This window comes from Amblyomma americanum, chromosome 9 (assembly GCF_052857255.1).
Source record: "Amblyomma americanum isolate KBUSLIRL-KWMA chromosome 9, ASM5285725v1, whole genome shotgun sequence".
Taxonomy (NCBI): domain Eukaryota; kingdom Metazoa; phylum Arthropoda; class Arachnida; order Ixodida; family Ixodidae; genus Amblyomma; species Amblyomma americanum.
This window is the reverse complement of record NC_135505.1, coordinates 111,082,592-111,099,526: the sequence shown is the minus strand read 5'-3', so window position 1 is coordinate 111,099,526 and position 16,935 is coordinate 111,082,592. Positions and strand designations below refer to the sequence as shown.

The following is a 16,935-nucleotide window of genomic DNA, read 5'->3' as shown; positions in this document are numbered from 1 at the left end:
AAGAAAATTTCTGAGATAAAATTTTTCCCGAAGTCTGCTTCGAATCCTGGCCGGTGCAAGCAGATCTGCTTTGGTGGCCACTGCGTTTAGAGTAGTGCTTCATCGCGGCACCCCGCATGCATGCCTTCGCATTCACAGCACGTAAGTAGTCCTGTTAGTAAGTGGCCTCCTTAATTTCTGGCTCATGTTATGCGATAGCAGGGGCTTGGTGTTGTTCCGGCCAGTATCGATGATGGGGAAATGCAAAAATGCATTGGAATAGATGCAGAATGGTTATATTATACCAGCCCATTTTAATGTTGTGATAGTGACAAAGTGCCGCACCTGATGCTCTTCAATGCCATGAAGAAAGTGCGAATGAAAAATGTGTAGTGGTGAAAGAATACACTGCTTCACTGACCTCACTGGTTGTTTCCCCACCCCCGCAGCTCCAGACCCTGCAGATGGCCGTCGACAAGCGCAAAGGTCACATTGACAAACTGGAGAACCAGTGCAAGCTGCACGGGAAGGTGCTGTACGGTGACAAGTACCAGCTTCCAGCTACACCCGAGGGTGCCGTGGGCTCCACGCCGGTCCCCAAACGCAAGATCTCCATCTCATCGCTGCAGCAGGCGAGCCACTTCCCCAAGTCTCTAACTGCGTGCAAGAAGCCCTGCTTTGGGGCATGTGGGCAGGGCACTATCGTGTTTGCTTCATCTTCTTTGCCGCTCATTCTAATGAATGTGTCTGCAACAGCCTAGCAATGGCTCGCTTGCAGTTGCTTGATTCAGGCGTGCACTTGCAGCATTCATGGCTGCAACTTGTACTGCGACTTGTTGCTGCAACTAGTGCAGCCTTATTGAAGTTTCCGCGGAATTCTTGCTGGGCTGTTTCCCCTGTTTTTCATCTTATATGAAATGAAATTTCGACTCTTGCAACAACTTTTTTTACCCACATAATAACCAGTCCCCCCATGTGGATGTCAACATTTCTGAAAAAAAAAAAAAAATTTTGGTTAATCATGTGAGCAAATACGATATTTGGGATCCAAGTGCATGTCAGAATTCTGGTCTTATTCACGTGAACAGGTCTTTCAGCGTGCAGTCAGTAATGTTAAGTTGTGCCTGGTTCTATCTGTTCATATAAATACGACGGGAATATGACCTTTTTAAAGCTTTTTGTGAGGTTTATAGAACTCGTTCCATATGACCACAGAATTGATTTGAACTCGCTTCTTCCGTAATCCAAACGTCCATTCCTCTTGGTGAGCGCTGTTCTCTCATACAATCGAACACGGATATATCGAACTCGAAGGGGATCGCGAATTAATTCGATACATTAAAAATTCGATATAAAAAAATACAGGCCCAGAGACTTGACTTTACCTGTGGCGGACGAGGATCTACCGATCGGAGCATTCAAGAATGACAACTATTTCCGCACACACGACACAACATAATGCTTTATTTGTGTAAAAAGAAATCGCTTATGTTGGTCTGCTTCTTCGCCTTGCAAATGAAATTAAAGACGCCAACCTCGATCTTATCGAGGCTGTTCAGGTGCGAAAGCCTGGTTCCTTCCATGTCGCCTCAACAACGGCGAATCAAGCTGAACACGGCCGCCACTTCAGCGGCGGAGTACGAGCGTGTAGCCGCCCCCTCGTCCGGACGATCTTCGTCACCACTCGAGCTGTCGGCCTGGGTCCCTGCGACTGCAGCTACATTGTCCTCGTCGGCGAGGCTCGCAACAGCCTGAACATTGCTGTCAACGTTCACAAAATCGTCAGCGGACACCTTGGCCTGAACGGCAGCCGGGAAAAGGGACGACAACTCGCGAAACGCGTCGTCCATGCGCTCGTTGTCGCCGTCGCCGTCTTTGCAGGTTTCGGGAAGTTTGGCCGTCACGAGGCCTACCTTCCGGAAGCAGTTGGCCACGGTATCCTGCTTCACGTCTCTCCAGGCGCCCGTCATCATTTGAATGGCCCCCAGCAGGTCAACCTTAAGCTCGGTGCCCATGCGGAGGTTCACCAAAAGCCTATCAATGAGTCGCCTCCTGTAGCCGACTTTGAACGACTTAATGATGCCCTGGTCGAGCGGCTGCAACTTCGCTGTCGTGTTCACCGGCAGCAACTTGAGCGCGATGTTTTCGAGCTCGCAGGCGGTGTGATGGGCCGAGCAATTATCGACGAGAAGGCAAACGTGACGCCCCGACTTGCCCAGTTCGGCATCCCACGCTTGCAGCCATTCTGTAAACAGCTGACGCGTCATCCACGCCTTCTTATTGAAGGCGTAGCGAACGGGGAGCTGCTTACAGTTTTTGAAGCAGCGCGGTGCCCTTGCTTTGCCGATCACAAAGGGCTGGAGCTTTTGAGAGCCATCCATGTTAGCAGCGAGCAGAACGCTCACGCGGACTTTGCTCATCTTGCCCCCGTGACACGTGCTGCCCTGGACGTTGAGCGTCTTGCTGGGCAGCATCTGCCAAAACAACCCGGTCTCGTCGGCGTTGAAGATTTGCGCGGGTGAAAACTTCGCGCAAATTTCCGGCCATTCCTTCGAAATCACTGCTCCGCTTTCCCCAGAAATGGTTTTGCCAACTATCTTATGGCGGTTCTTAAACCTCTGCAGCCACCCTGTGTTGTCGGCGAAGTTGTCATCACCGAGTGCAGCGGCAAACCATTTGGCTTTAGCCATTAGCATTGGGCCATCCACCGGAATGTTCTTAGCCCGCACCTTTAAAAACCACGCATAGAGATCCTTTTCAACTTTCTCGTGGGCAGGAGCGCGCACACGACAAGCTCCCGACGTTCGTTGCTCCGCCGCTTTCGACTTTATTTCTGCCTTGTTTTTTAACAAGGTGCTTAGAGTGCTCCGAGGAATCCCGAAGTCGTCTGCCCCCGTCGCACTTTTCTCGCCCGCCTCAACACGCTGAATGGCTTTCAGCTTTGTCGCAAAGTCCAGGTTCTTGCGCTTCTTGACGCTGCTTGTGCTTGCTGCGGCCATTGCTTCCGCGTCAGCTCACCACGATCCAGTCACACGTGTCGTGAGACGCACGCAAAACAATAATGAACACGAAACACAAGAACGCGCACAAAACACAAGAATTCGCGTGCGCAGCCTCCGCCAACAAAGCGCTTACGATGGCCACCTCCGAGGGCGAGAGCGACGTACGAAAGGCACGAGCTGTGGTTGGCTCAGCAAAACTCGTGAAAAAGCAACAAGAAAAAAAAAGAGGCAAAAGGAGGAGGCCGCCGGCGTCTTCGTTCCTGGCTTCCTTTTCCGAGCCGATCACTGTGGTTGCGCGGGGGAAGGATGAGAGACATTGGGAGAGAGAAAAAAAAAGCTGTTCCACAAGTCGGAGAGCGTGCGCAGCGGGAGTACAGTCCGAGCCTCCCTCCCCCTCGCTCTCACATTTTCCAAGCCTTTCGGGGGAGGCGCGGAGCTCGCGGGTGCAGCGAGTGCCGAGATCGTGCGGCGTTCTATATATCCAATGGCGGGTAAAAATATCGTTCCATGTAAACGTACGAATTTCTATACTTTTACACAGAATTTTCAAGGGGATAATTTACGAGTTCGATACAGACAATAATTCGATATATGTGGGTTTGATATATCCGTGTTCGACTGTATTATCATGCTCTACCATTTTCCTCTGTTGTTTGTAATTGCTTATAAATGAGTCTCGTGAAAAGCTTTATTTTACTGTCATGTTTATTCTTACTTTTCTCTTAAATTTTCTCTGAAATGATAACATTTTAGGACCAGGTCCAACGAACCTCTCACTTGTTTTTTGGGCATACTTCAAGATTGAATCATAGCAGGTTCATTCAGTAAATATTGTTGCCATTGTTATTAGTATTAATATCTGTTGCCTTTTGTTTCTCACTTGACGCCGGTTTTGCTGTCTTTCTTGTGTGACTCAGATGCCAAAACGAGCGCGGATCTCGGGCCCGGACACTTCAAACAGGACGTCCGCATCTGCTCACATGAAACGGACAGACGCCGCCTTCCTTGCAGAGAAGATCCGCCTGCAGAAGCTCGAAGCGGAGATGCGACAGCGCCTTCAGGAGCTGAAGCAGAACTCGCTGGCAATGTCTTCCTCAAACGCTCCTGCTGTGACAGCATCGACTGCTGTCACTGCTTCTTCCGAGGCTTCATCGAAAGCGCCAGGCCCGGCCGCACCATTGTCAAGGGTGGCATCGCCAGTACCGCCAGCATTGAAGGTGGCTTCAAGGAAGGTCGTCGTCACGACAGCTGCCGGGAAGGACACGTCGGTGGCTTCGGGAAAGGCCACCAGCAAAATTCCAAGCAACAGTGCCGAGCCGTCGGCTCCATCTGTGAAAGTCACCATTACAGTCGGCAGCAGTGTATGTTGTTTGACATTTGGCTGGCTTGTGGCACACACAGATACTCTGGGTGGGTGGGGCAGTTTCCAGCAAGCTTTTATCTTATTTGCACTCAGCTTCAGTGACACAGGCCTCTAAAACTTTTAAACTCGGCGTTCACTTGAGGCTTATCTCCTCGGGATAGTACATGACAAAAAGAAAATTCTAAGGACGATTAAGATACTTCTCGATGTGATATTTGAGCACAGCTCTGTCTGCTTCGGCGGCGCGAACAGCGCGGTTTTCTCGGTGGCAGCGCTGAGCCTCTGCTCGAGCGGCTCATTTAGCAGCAGCGCACCACTCTTGCGCCATCTATGAGCGAGTAGCAGCAGTACTTTCGTTTGCTTAGCACATGCAGCCTCGAGGGGAGCGTGCTTGTGCCCCCCTCGCTCCCCTCACACTTGGTTACACCTCCAACAGCAACGCCCCACTAACAGGAGCTTAGGAGCTGTGATCTAGAAACAAAACACAAAAAACAGCACTGATCAAAAGATTGATGGGACGATGTTTTAGTGTTCCACTGTAAAGTAGGCTCCCATGCTGAACCAAAACATCATTCTTTTTTGTTTTTAAAAGTCAGCACCACTTTACTTCCTCGTCAGATTTCTGGAAGTGTTGGCATGTTTGCTAATTCAGCGCAGTCACTGCTGGAGCACTCACGTGCATTTTGTGGCCTGTTCTTTGTTGTCATTGAGTGACCCGCTGGTCTGTGATGGTGATCTCTCTTCCCCAGGATGAGGTCGCTGAGAAGACGGCACCCGGCATCCACCACCGGGCAGCCATGGAGGCCCTGTTCCTGGACCACTGTGCCAAGCAACTGCAGAGCTTCCAGCCCCGAGTGGGGCTCTCTTCGTCCGAGTTCTCGGTGCCACACAAGGACGCGCTCAAGGTCAGCCTCTCTGTTTGAAACCTTTTGGCGACCTGTAGGTTCTAAAGGGAGCATCGTACCCTGTGGAATACACTACTATGCGAAAGAACCAGGAAAGAAATTTTTTGTGCACAGTTATGTGCAAAATTTTATGAGGTGTAGGGCTGCGGAAAAAAAACAAACATTAGCAGTCAGGCAAACACCTAGTAGCATGAGGTGACATGCATACACCATTGGCTGGAAGGAGTGCCAGTTGACTGAGTAACGAGGCATTGCAGCAATAACTTTTTTTTTTTTAGCATCCTCATTCAGCAAAGTTCAGTCCTGGACTGTACATTCACTGTGGTCTGTGTACAGTTAAACATCGATAGAATGAAGTAGCTAAAATCCGCAGTTTACTATGTAACAATGAAATTTTGCAGCATCGGAATTCATCTGGCATGCAGAGACTCCTCCCTTCTCCGCCCAGTCACAGGAAAAACTGTTGCAGTGAAAGTGGCCCGTTACTTCTACGCTTCCCTCGAAATCGCCAGTGGCGCACATTCGTATGCACAAGGGCTGCATTGCATCTCGCTTGTGGTGCATGCTTGGAAACCGTCTCAGCATGTTTGTTGTGTTGAGCACTTTGTAAGTTTTACCCGTCTTGAGTTTTGGCTTCACTGTCATTGTTGATCCCTTATATGGTAGCCACGCTACGTTCCCTTCTCTCTTTGGTCAGCACAGCGATGAACTGAAATCATTCCCAGCCCAAGTGTTCTCAATTTTCCACCGCAATCGCCAGCGTGAGTGTCTGGGCACATGCGGGTGTTGTTCGTTTGAGAAGAAAGGTGGTGGGCGTAGTGATTCTCAAATGGCAGTTCGCACTGCGGCTTTCAACGTTTCTGGGACCCTTGAGACTTTGCGGTGGGAGCCATTTATTTATTTATTTATTTATTTATTGTACCCTCAGGGCCCGAAGGCATTACAGAGGGGAGTGGGAATACATAAAAATTCAGCCTAAACAGCAACAACAATAGGGAAAACAAAAATAAACCAGGAATACATAAAAAGTGAAAACACAGGAAGGCAATAAGATTAGAATGCAGTTGGGATATATTAAAACAGTGTGTAGACAGTAACAAGGCAATTTTTATACAGTAATAAACGACACATACTCAGAAAGAAACATTAAGGACTTTACGAAATGCATTGTTATCGGAAATACCTGCGATGTCGTGGGGGAGGTGATTCCAGCTGACACAAGTTCGGGGTATGAATGAATCATGAAAACATTTGGTGTGACAAGATGGGATTCCAACTTTATGACGGTGATCAACGCGTGCTGATATGTAACATGGTCTAGACAGTAACTTAGGATTGAGAAAGCTGTTGTGGTAAATTTTATGAAAGAGACACAATGAGGCTATTGATCTGCGGTGGGAAAGAAGTGGTAGGGACAAACTTGATTTCATGGCGGTTACACTGCTTGTTCGGTGATAATTAGAAAGAATGAAACGGCATGCGCGGTTCTGTACAGCTTCCAAATCTGAAACAAGTGAATCGATGCCAGGGCTCCAGACAGATGCAGCATATTCTAACTTGGACCGAACCAATGTTTTATAAAGTAATAATTTTATTGAAGTAGATGAACGTGAGAAATTTCTGCGAAGGTACCCAAGCATGCGATCAGCGTTATTTATTATGTATTCAACGTGAGTTTTCCAAGACAGGTTACAAGAAACGTAAACACCCAGATATTTATAACATGACACGGTTTCGAGAGACACGTTGTTAATGTGATAAGAAGAAGGGGCATTAGAGAGACGAGAAATGCGTACATGTTTACACTTATTAATGTTTAGTTGCATGTTCCAAGTAAAACACCAGTCAAGAACCTTGTTAATATCAGATTGAAGACAAGAGACATCATTACCATCTTTATTTCGCGGTAAATAACACAATCATCGGCAAAAAGATTAATTGAAGAAGAAATGTTAGCCGGTAAGTCATTTATATAGATGAGAAAAAGGAGGGGCCCAAGAACTGACCCCTGTGGCACGCCGGAACGGACAGGCAAAGAATGAGAGTTTATATTGTTCGCTGTTACGAATTGTGAACGGTTAGAAAGAAAGCATTGTAGCCATGCAAGGACATTAGGGTCTATGTTAAGATTGCTTAATTTAAGAAAGAGAAGCTCATGTGAAACAGTGTCAAACGCTTTCGAGAAGTCCAAAAATATGCAATCTGCCTGAGACCCGTGGTCAAGGATGCAATGAAGGTCATGTGTGAAACATATTAGCTGAGTTTCGCATGAAAAAGACTTACGAAAACCATGCTGGGCAATGCTGAAAAAGGAGTTAGATTCTAAAAAAGAGATGAGATTAGAATATATGACGTGTTCCATGATCTTGCACGGAATACTAGTGAGTGATATAGGTCTAAAGTTATCAGGAGAATGTTTACTTCCGGACTTATGCAGTGGAATCACCTTCCCAATTTTCCAATCATTGGGAATACAACCTGTCGCAAGAGACTGCTCAAACAATTTAGTAAGAATTATGGAACAATAGTACTTTGTATTAATTAAAAACTTCGAATTAATGTTGTCAACACCGCAGGAAGAGGAAACCTTAAGATTTTCTATGATGCACTGGATGCCTGACGCGTCGAATATAACTGGATCCATAGGAAGAGCATCAAAAACAGGGCACACGCGATGAACAAGAGAAACGTTGGTAGAAAATGCCGCAGCAAATATATTGTTTAGAACAGAAGCACATTCGTATGGAGGAAAGGCAACACCATCAGAAGAAGTAAGTAGTATTGTGGAAGGGTCTTTCTTGTTAACTACATTCCAAAATTGTTTTGGATTATTCACCAGCATAGCAGGCAGTGTGTGGTTAAAAAATGTGTCCTTTGCGTTTTTTAGCGCACCTTTGTACTCTGCAGCTGCGGAAAAGTAGGCCTCCCATCGTTGTTTAGAATTCAACAACTTCGCAGAGCGGAACAAGCGCTTCTTTTTATTGGAGAGTCTTTTTAAAACATTATTAAACCAAGGTGATTCCCGATCGCACTTCAAAGATCTTAATGGTACAAAAGTGTTAATGAGATGTTCAACGATATCCTTGAACAAATCCCAGTTAGCGTAAAGAGAACGCTGTGAAAAGCCTGGTAAGTAATCATCCAAAAAACCAGCTAGTTCGCAGTTAATAGCATTAAAGTCAGCCCGTTTATAATCTCTAATGTGTTTAGTCTGACTAACTCGGATAGATACAGGAATTTGTACATCAAAATGCAGCAAAGAATGATCACTGAGACCAGGTAGGTAAAAAATCGAAGGGATATGATCAGGCACGTTAGTTAGAACAAGATCTAAAACATTCGATGAGGATAAAGTAGTTCGAGTAGGTTTAGAGACTAACTGCGAAAGATTGAAATCCATACAAGTTGACAAAAACTTTTTACACTCAGTAGAAAAAGAGCTGAGATAAGGTGATGTACTAGTCCACACGATACTAGGGTAGTTAAAGTCACCAGCTAAGACAATAGGTGTACTCGGAAATCGTACAGTGATCATGTTAAGGGAATCATGCAATTCATCAACGAATGTATGGCTCGAGGACGGGGGACGGTAACATATACCCAAAATCATTCTCTTAAAACGTACACTAAGTTCCACCCAAACCAGTTCCAGGCTAGTTGGAATATTAATAGGCGATGCTACAAAATTATCCGCGACAGCTATTAAAACACCTCCTCCAGATCTCTCACTTCTGTCAGATCTAAACACGTTATAGCGTTTTTTGCAGTCAAATAGTTCAATGTCCGCTATCTTGGAAGAAAGCCATGTTTCGGTTAGTAAGACGACATCAGCATCACACGAATCAATGATAGGATTAAGTTCATCGCGCTTGGGTAGTAAGCTTCGTATGTTGGAAAAAAGAAAAGAAAGCGAGTTGCCAGTATCGGACACTGGCCCACTGCCCCTCGCGCAGCCCTACGGCGCGTAGGTCGAGCCAGAGGTACCGTCATTTGACTGCTGATTGTGGACTGGCGAAGGAGACAATCGATCAGTCGGCTCAGCATGTGATGAACCAGCGATACCGTGACTTAAGTTACTACCAAGAGAAGTTGCTGATGCCCGAAGATTAGCCTCCATGAAAACGCAGTCGCGAGCAGGGTTATAACTGTAGCATTTGTTCTTAATGTACAGTTTGTTGTGCCTAAGCTTGTAAAATGAGTCCTGACCCTTAGCGAATTGAAGCAGCTTTTTCCTGGCCTGACGCGTTTCCAACGAGTAATCTTCACTTACGGTGATACCTTCATCTTTAATCTTCACTTACGGTGATACCTTCATCTTTAAGTTTCGCTGACTGGGATAGAATTTTTTGCTTTGTTTTAAAGGAGGAGAACTTCACGATGACCGGGCGACATTTATCATCCGTAAATGTACCAATCCTATGGGTACGTTCAAACGCATCCTTCATAAGCGCCGGACTGAAGCAGTTAGAGATAACGCTCAAAAGCTTGTCTTCCGTTCCTTCCCATGTTTCCGTTGGACTGTCACGTAAGCCAAAAAACAATAGATTGTCTCTTCGCTGCCTGTCTTCAAGCTGTGACTGACTAAGCCGCAATTTGGCATTCTCGCTAATCAGGTTATCAGCGAGTTCGCGCAGGGTCAGCAGCTCTTGTTGAGCTTCGTCAGAAGCAGAAGCTTGAAGTTCAACTGCCGACAGCCTCGCATCGATATCGGAGATATTCTTTTTCATAGATTCCTGATTTTCCTTTATTTCAGATATGGAAGCAATTAAGCGTAACTGTTCGGTTTCCATTCTAGCAGTGCGTGAGTTAACGTTCTGTAATAAAGTTAACACGTCATTAAGCTTTTCCTGTACAGAGTCATCCGTTTCACTGTTCTTAGAACGCGTACCAGGGCCAGGGTTAAGTTCGACGTCACCCGACTGCAGAACCAGCTGAGCACACACATCAAATGACTGCACAAGCAAACCTAATAGCACTTGTGGGCGTGGGAACAGCACAAGACAAACATTGCTAGATTTCTTTGCAAACATAGGAACGTCATTACTAACCTGCATGAACAAACGCATGCTGTCAAGCAACCGTGCCACGATGCTGTTCACACGCCCACTGGAAGGCGCGGGCCGCTGGCGTCCTTTTATATCCAGAGGAAATGGTGATGTCGTAGGCGATGAGCTGAACTTCTGCGAAGGAGCCACGGTCCAAGAGGGTTGCCAGGACGGGTCATATGAAGCCAGGTCAGCATAACAGCAATAAGGTGAAGGTGCAATCCATGCGGTGTCTGTTGGAGCGGTCGATGCCACGTAGATCTGAAGATATCCCGCTATCTGCATGAACAAACGCATGCTGTCAAGCAACCGTGCCACGATGCTGTTCACACGCCCACTGGAAGGCGCGGGCCGCTGGCGTCCTTTTATATCCAGAGGAAATGGTGATGTCGTAGGCGATGAGCTGAACTTCTGCGAAGGAGCCACGGTCCAAGAGGGTTGCCAGGACGGGTCATATGAAGCCAGGTCAGCATAACAGCAATAAGGTGAAGGTGCAATCCATGCGGTGTCTGTTGGAGCGGTCGATGCCACGTAGATCTGAAGATATCCCGCTATCTGCATGAACAAACGCATGCTGTCAAGCAACCGTGCCACGATGCTGTTCACACGCCCACTGGAAGGCGCGGGCCGCTGGCGTCCTTTTATATCCAGAGGAAATGGTGATGTCGTAGGCGATGAGCTGAACTTCTGCGAAGGAGCCACGGTCCAAGAGGGTTGCCAGGACGGGTCATATGAAGCCAGGTCAGCATAACAGCAATAAGGTGAAGGTGCAATCCATGCGGTGTCTGTTGGAGCGGTCGATGCCACGTAGATCTGAAGATATCCCGCTATCTGCATGAACAAACGCATGCTGTCAAGCAACCGTGCCACGATGCTGTTCACACGCCCACTCTGCTGTTCACACGCCCTGGACCTTGGTGAAGCCGTGGTCTGCATAGCCATTCTCTTGAAGCGCCACCACCCACCTCACCTGCTACCAGCTTGGCCACTTGGATTGGTGCCAAATTTCACACACACACACACACACGCGCATGCACACACGCACGCGCACACACATGCACGCACGTGCATTGCATGCACCAAGTGGGGCGAACCTTGAACAGCCATCTCGGATGAGGTTCATGCTAAGAATGCCGTGCAGAAGTGAGGGTGTAATGATGGCTCTCATTTACTGTTTTAACTATGTGGTAGCCTAGTTCCTCTGGTAATTTCTGTTTTGCTTTCTGCGAGGTTCCTGACTTTCTTTGTTAGATGACAACACTGGACGGGCCCACATGCGTTGAAAGTGTTGAAAGTACACAGCCCAAGCGGCTTGCTTCTCAGCTGTGTAGCAGGGCTCTCTAGTACCTGTGCAGGCGGTTAGCTTCCGAGTAGTGAGGATAATAGTTCTTCCTTTCTGAGAGATTCAGTATGCTGGTGATGTACCATACGTGAATTTGATGGCCTGTATACTTTTGACTAAGGCTGCGTGTAAACTGCACAATGGGCAGTAATGAATATAATATGACAGCGTCTTTATTAGTATTGTCTGCAGTGCGTGGGAAAAAGTGAATTGTTCTTCGGAGCAAGAACTTTGTGTAGGATTGCTGGAGTTCTTTGTTAGGGACAGAAAATGTAGAGAAAACAGAAAGCAAGAAGTGGTTGATATTGCCTGCATGCAGTGAAGTCAGTGTGTCATTTTAAACTTCTTTCCTTGGGTGCCCTTGTGCAGAAGCTAGAGTTGTGCCTCCTGCGGCAGCAGCGAGATGCCGTCTCCATGACGGCGGGTGCTTCAGCTCGGCACCACCACGTGGATATCTCGGTGCCGTACGTGAGCCCCCTTTTGGCCTTCCGCGGCTACCGGCTCAACCCCAACTTCCTCAAGCAGCCGGGCCAGTCGCTTACCAGCACCGCCTATGCGCACAAGATGAACCCCCGCATCCCCCTCTGCCGCTACGAGCTGGATGGAGCATGCTATGACGAGCAGTGTAGCGGGTATGTATCGGTGCATGTGTGTCATTGGTTGCATATGCAGGGCTTACAGCAAAAACCCTGGTAATTCGACATAATTTGATTTGAAACTCTGGGGAAGTCATGAAATTTTGTTGGTCCCATAATTTCTGATGTAAATTATACTGGATAGTTCAAGGTGTTTGTGCAGGTTCGGTTAATTTGCAGACCTGGGGCTTTGTGCAAAGATGTCCCTGTTCATCTGATAATGCAGCATCACACCGCGTAATTCATTGGCTCATGAGCCTGCATTAAGCGATGCAATGATAAATTGGTCTCTGCGAAGCTTCATGTGCTGTCATGTGGATGTTGGCAACATTTCGAATTAACACACGGCATGATGGTTGTCAGGCCAGCCAAAGCCTGACTGTTGACATGTTTGGCACTGTCCGGAACACCCAGACCATGCCGACGCTGACACAAGGTAGCTCGTTTTTCATACATGCTGCATGCCACATCTATCTCCTCGATACGAATACATCGCACCACCCCCGGACGAGCCGCGCAAGCTTTCTTCACTACTACCGTGATGTATGCGATCTCGCACAGGCATGTAAACGTGTAACTTCATCAATCAAAAATCTCTTAAAAAAAAAAAAGAGTTGCTTGTCAAAATTCCCACCCTCTGGTGTGTTGTGTTTTGCGTTTTTCACAGGCAGCACGAGAGGGACTACAAGTGCACTCCTGATGAAATTATGATGGACCTGGCCTTGTACTCGCCACCACTTCTGAAGATAACCCCTTCCGACTCTCCCGAGCAGTGGAAGCAGAAGGCCGGTGGGTGGTTGCGTGTTCATTCTGTCGCGTGACCGACGTTCAGAACATCTCGACACGGATTATTGCGATCATTGGGCATGGTAACTTCAGCAACAAAATGTCATTGACTCAAAACTTTGCTCGGCACCTAAAAGGTTTAGTGAAGTATCATTGTACACTTTAGGTGCATATTTTTCGTTTTTAATTTTACGTGGTGACTAAGTGAGCTTGTTATGGATCTGCTTTGATTGTTTGTATAGTTTCTTGGTAAGTGTGTTAGGAATGTGTGGTGGCCATCACACCAAACCAAGTTGCAAGTGGTGCCGCGAGAGTGTCTTAGCATACCTTGTAGTTAGCAGAATGAAAACCAGAGGGCACAAGGTGTATATGTGGGGAGTGGGTGGAACAGGATGAAAGAGGAGAGAAATAAAGAAGTCTGTGTGTGCGCCACACGTTATGGAAACGTCTTGAGGCGTGACGAATGCAAGGCCCAAGTGGCAGCTTGCTTTTTAACGCGACAGCATTAAGGCTTCCGTTGCGCGGGAAATCGGCCGTCGTTCTTCGGCAGCGGTGCCATTGTGAGCGAGAAACCCCGGAGAAACAACCAGGTCGTGGACCACCTAGGTCACGTGACCTTGTGGGGTCATCATAACTGTGCAATGTCAGCGCACGTTAAAGAACCCCTGGTGGTCGGAATTTCCAGAACCTTTCACTGTGGCGTCCCTCATAGCCCGAGTCTCTTTGGGATGTTAAATCCCCATAAACCAGTAACTTGTCCACCGGATTGTGAGCAACTAACAACGTGGCAGGTGGCAGGTAAATTAATGATTGGTCGCTCGGGAAGAGCAGCCTGGGTCACACAAGCCCGAAGGAGGCAGCGCCTGCCATCACAGGGCAGTGGGACATTGGTTAACCACTCCGCCACTGCACGAGGAATGGTATGATGACTCCCACGGATCTACGAGTGTGAAGTCGAGAATGACCGATTCCGCATACAGTAAAACCTCGTTAATTCGAACTCTGTTTATTCGAAATCCCGCGTAATTCGAAGGTTTTCGGCGGTCTCAACAGTTTGTATGCAAATTTTGCCGGATAATTTGAACAGCCAGCGCGCCCTCATCCGGATAATACGTCAATTTAAGCCATGGCCTCCGTGATTTTTCCATATTGCCAGTCTCTGAGGCCAGTATAGTTGCAGGAGTGGAAGCCAGGCGGCACTTTAAATCAACTTCCTGTTTCCGGTGCTTTGTTGTGCCTCAGTGATCTGCACCGGTTTTGGGGGCTAGCTTTAGTTGACAAAGCAACAAGCAGGTGCCACTAGGTCGAAAATTTTCTGGTTCCGTTTCCGTTTTTGTTGTTTGTCTCGCTTGTGGCAGGCACTGCTCGTTGTTCTTTATTGTTCGGTGCCGCGACCAGGCGAGTACTGTGCTCTGCTAGTTCTTGACCACGTGCGCGGTGTTGGTGTTAAGAAAATGCCGAAGTACAGAACTCTGACTCTCTGCCAGAAAGTGTGCCTAATTGAGGAGGCTGAAAAATGGACGAGCTCCAAAACGCAGTTGGCGGAAAAGCACAAGGTGCCTTTATCGACCCTTTCGACTATATTGAAAAATAAGACGAAGATCCTCGAGGCCTACGGGAAGACGCATTCGACGAAGCGGACAAGGATTCGTTTTCCTACGTATCCGGACGTTGAAGACGCCTTGATAAAGTGGCTTCAGCATGCAAATGCATCACACCTGCCTGTGAACGGCACGCTGCTGCGCGAAAAGGCCGATGAGCTTGCACTGCGGCTGGGCCATGAAGCATTTAAGTGCAGCAACGGCTGGTTGTCCAGATTTAAAGACCGCAATAACCTCAAATTCGTGACAGTGTGCGGCGAAAGCGGGAGCGTCGACCCAAATGTTGTCGAGAATTGGAAAAGGCATACATTGGCTCCGCTGCTTCAGCAGTACGCGGAGGACGATGTTTACAACATGGACGAGGCCGCATTGTTTTACAAAATGCTGCCTACGAAGACGTTTGCCCCAAAGAATGCGGTAGTCACGGGAAAAAAACAACCCAAGGACAGAATAACCATTCTGTTTGGTGCGAATATGTCCGGCAGTCACAAACTGCCGCTGCTGATCATAGGAAAAGTGGAGAAGCCTCGGTGCTTCAAGAACGCACGACTTCCTCCTAAAGATGACGTGCTGTACAGAAGCAACAAAAAGGCTTGGATGACGGCAGCGCTGTTCGAGGAGTACGTGAGGCACCTTGACCGTAAGTTTGCTGCCGCGGGACGAAAAGTTGTTTTTGTTGTTGACAACTGCCCAGCCCACGCCGACATCCAGAACTTGACAGCAGTTAGGCTTGTCTTCCTGCCGCCGAATGTTACAGCTCTGTCGCAGCCTATGGACCAAGGCGTTATTCTGCAAGCGAGGAAGATTTATCGCTGCCATTTACTTAAAAGGATCTTGTTGTGCTACGACAACAGTAAGCAATATTCCGTGGACCTACTGGGTGCCATTTGCCTAATCGTGTACGCCTGGAAGCAGGTGGAGGGAGATATGATCAGGCGTTGCTTTATGCACGCCGGTTTTTCCAAGCAACAAGATGTCAGTCCCGAGGATGCATCTGATGCCAGCTGCACACTGGATGATGAAGGAGAGTTATTGTGTGCGCGCATGACCGACTTCGACGAAGAAAGCGGCGACGGGAGCAACGAATTGACCTTTGCGGACTATTTGAGCGCCGAACATGATGCCCAAACGTCGTATGCCGACTTGGAAGGAGAAATATGTGACAACGGGCCTTCCAGCGAAGTTGAAGGCGATGTTGAGCCCGCCCGAGCACCAGCTTTAGCTGCAGTCGTCGAGTCGCTGAACGTTGTGCACAGTTTTGTGGAGTGTAGCGGCGGTAACAGCGAATTGCTGCGCACTGTAAGCAGACTGGAGGACGCAGCCTACGGTGCGGCTAACTACCGCGCCAAGCAGTCGCGCATCGATGACTACTTCAAGTGACCGTTTTTCAGGCGAAATAAAGGCGCAGTATTGATACAGCCACGTTTTGTACGTTTATTTCTCGTTTTTCGTCCATTTTTGATAATTCGAAAACCCGGTTAATTCGTTGATTTTTCGCGGTCCGACGGACTTCGAATTAACGAGGTTCCACTGTATGTGGGCATTAATTAACCCATTACGCTATCACGTCATACCCTTAACGCGAAGCATAAGTGTCCCCTTTAGTTATATTTTTTAACTGGCTCATTACAGAAATCTATGTGGCCAACATGAAGCGGAAACACAGGGGCCTCGACACCGAAGCTCTCTGCAAGCTCATCGTCACCGATGTCAACAGGAGTCTTAATCAAGGTGAGCAGGCGAATGCTGCTGAACGTCGCTGAAACTTCCACAGGAACTGCGCCTTTTGCCGAAGCACTATGCTTTCGTCTCAAAAACTGACAAAGTACAAGAATTCTCAGGAACCGTGGATACTGGGGAAGCCTGGGGATACTGGTTTAAGGTAGTTTGTTTATAATGCAGGATGACGATGAACAAACACCACAGGTGCTGTGAGTGGACCTCAGCGAATATCTATGGACATTCATTTGATGTCCACTAAGCTGTCTGCCATTATGCTATTGAATGAACCTATGTTTTCGTGTTCATGGCAGGAAGTTTCTTCTGCGCTTGTTAGGGCCATGCATTTTGGTCGAAACATGTTTTGTTGTCATCTTTCAGTGTCACCTCATTACACGATCCTCCGGAGGCAAGGCTGGGTCATGCAGCCATCTCATCAGACTGGCATCCCAGCATTAAAGTCTCTCGAAGCACATGACAAGTCATCATCACTGGCCACTGAGAAAGGTAAGATCGTTTGACTGCCGCTTATTATTTATACTCATGAGGGTCATCGAG

The 16,935-nt window shown here is 47.8% G+C and overlaps 1 protein-coding gene across 10 annotated transcripts in view; it reads left to right on the top strand.

The window, feature by feature from the left end:
* The window catches only part of LOC144104072 (uncharacterized), an 85,271-nt gene that overhangs the window by 43,174 nt on the left and 25,162 nt on the right, over positions 1-16,935 (top strand). For all 10 annotated transcript variants that reach the window (XR_013308428.1, XR_013308429.1, XR_013308427.1 and 7 more), the window contains exons 14-20: positions 429-611; positions 3,899-4,342; positions 5,094-5,249; positions 12,006-12,268; positions 12,939-13,060; positions 16,291-16,389; positions 16,759-16,884. Coding sequence is in view for 5 of the 10 variants with exons in the window: in XM_077636863.1 (XP_077492989.1) it covers positions 429-611; positions 3,899-4,342; positions 5,094-5,249; positions 12,006-12,268; positions 12,939-13,060; positions 16,291-16,389; positions 16,759-16,884 (1,393 nt within the window). In the remaining 5 variants the exon portion in view is untranslated. The remainder of the gene's footprint in view (positions 1-428; positions 612-3,898; positions 4,343-5,093; positions 5,250-12,005; positions 12,269-12,938; positions 13,061-16,290; positions 16,390-16,758; positions 16,885-16,935) is intronic.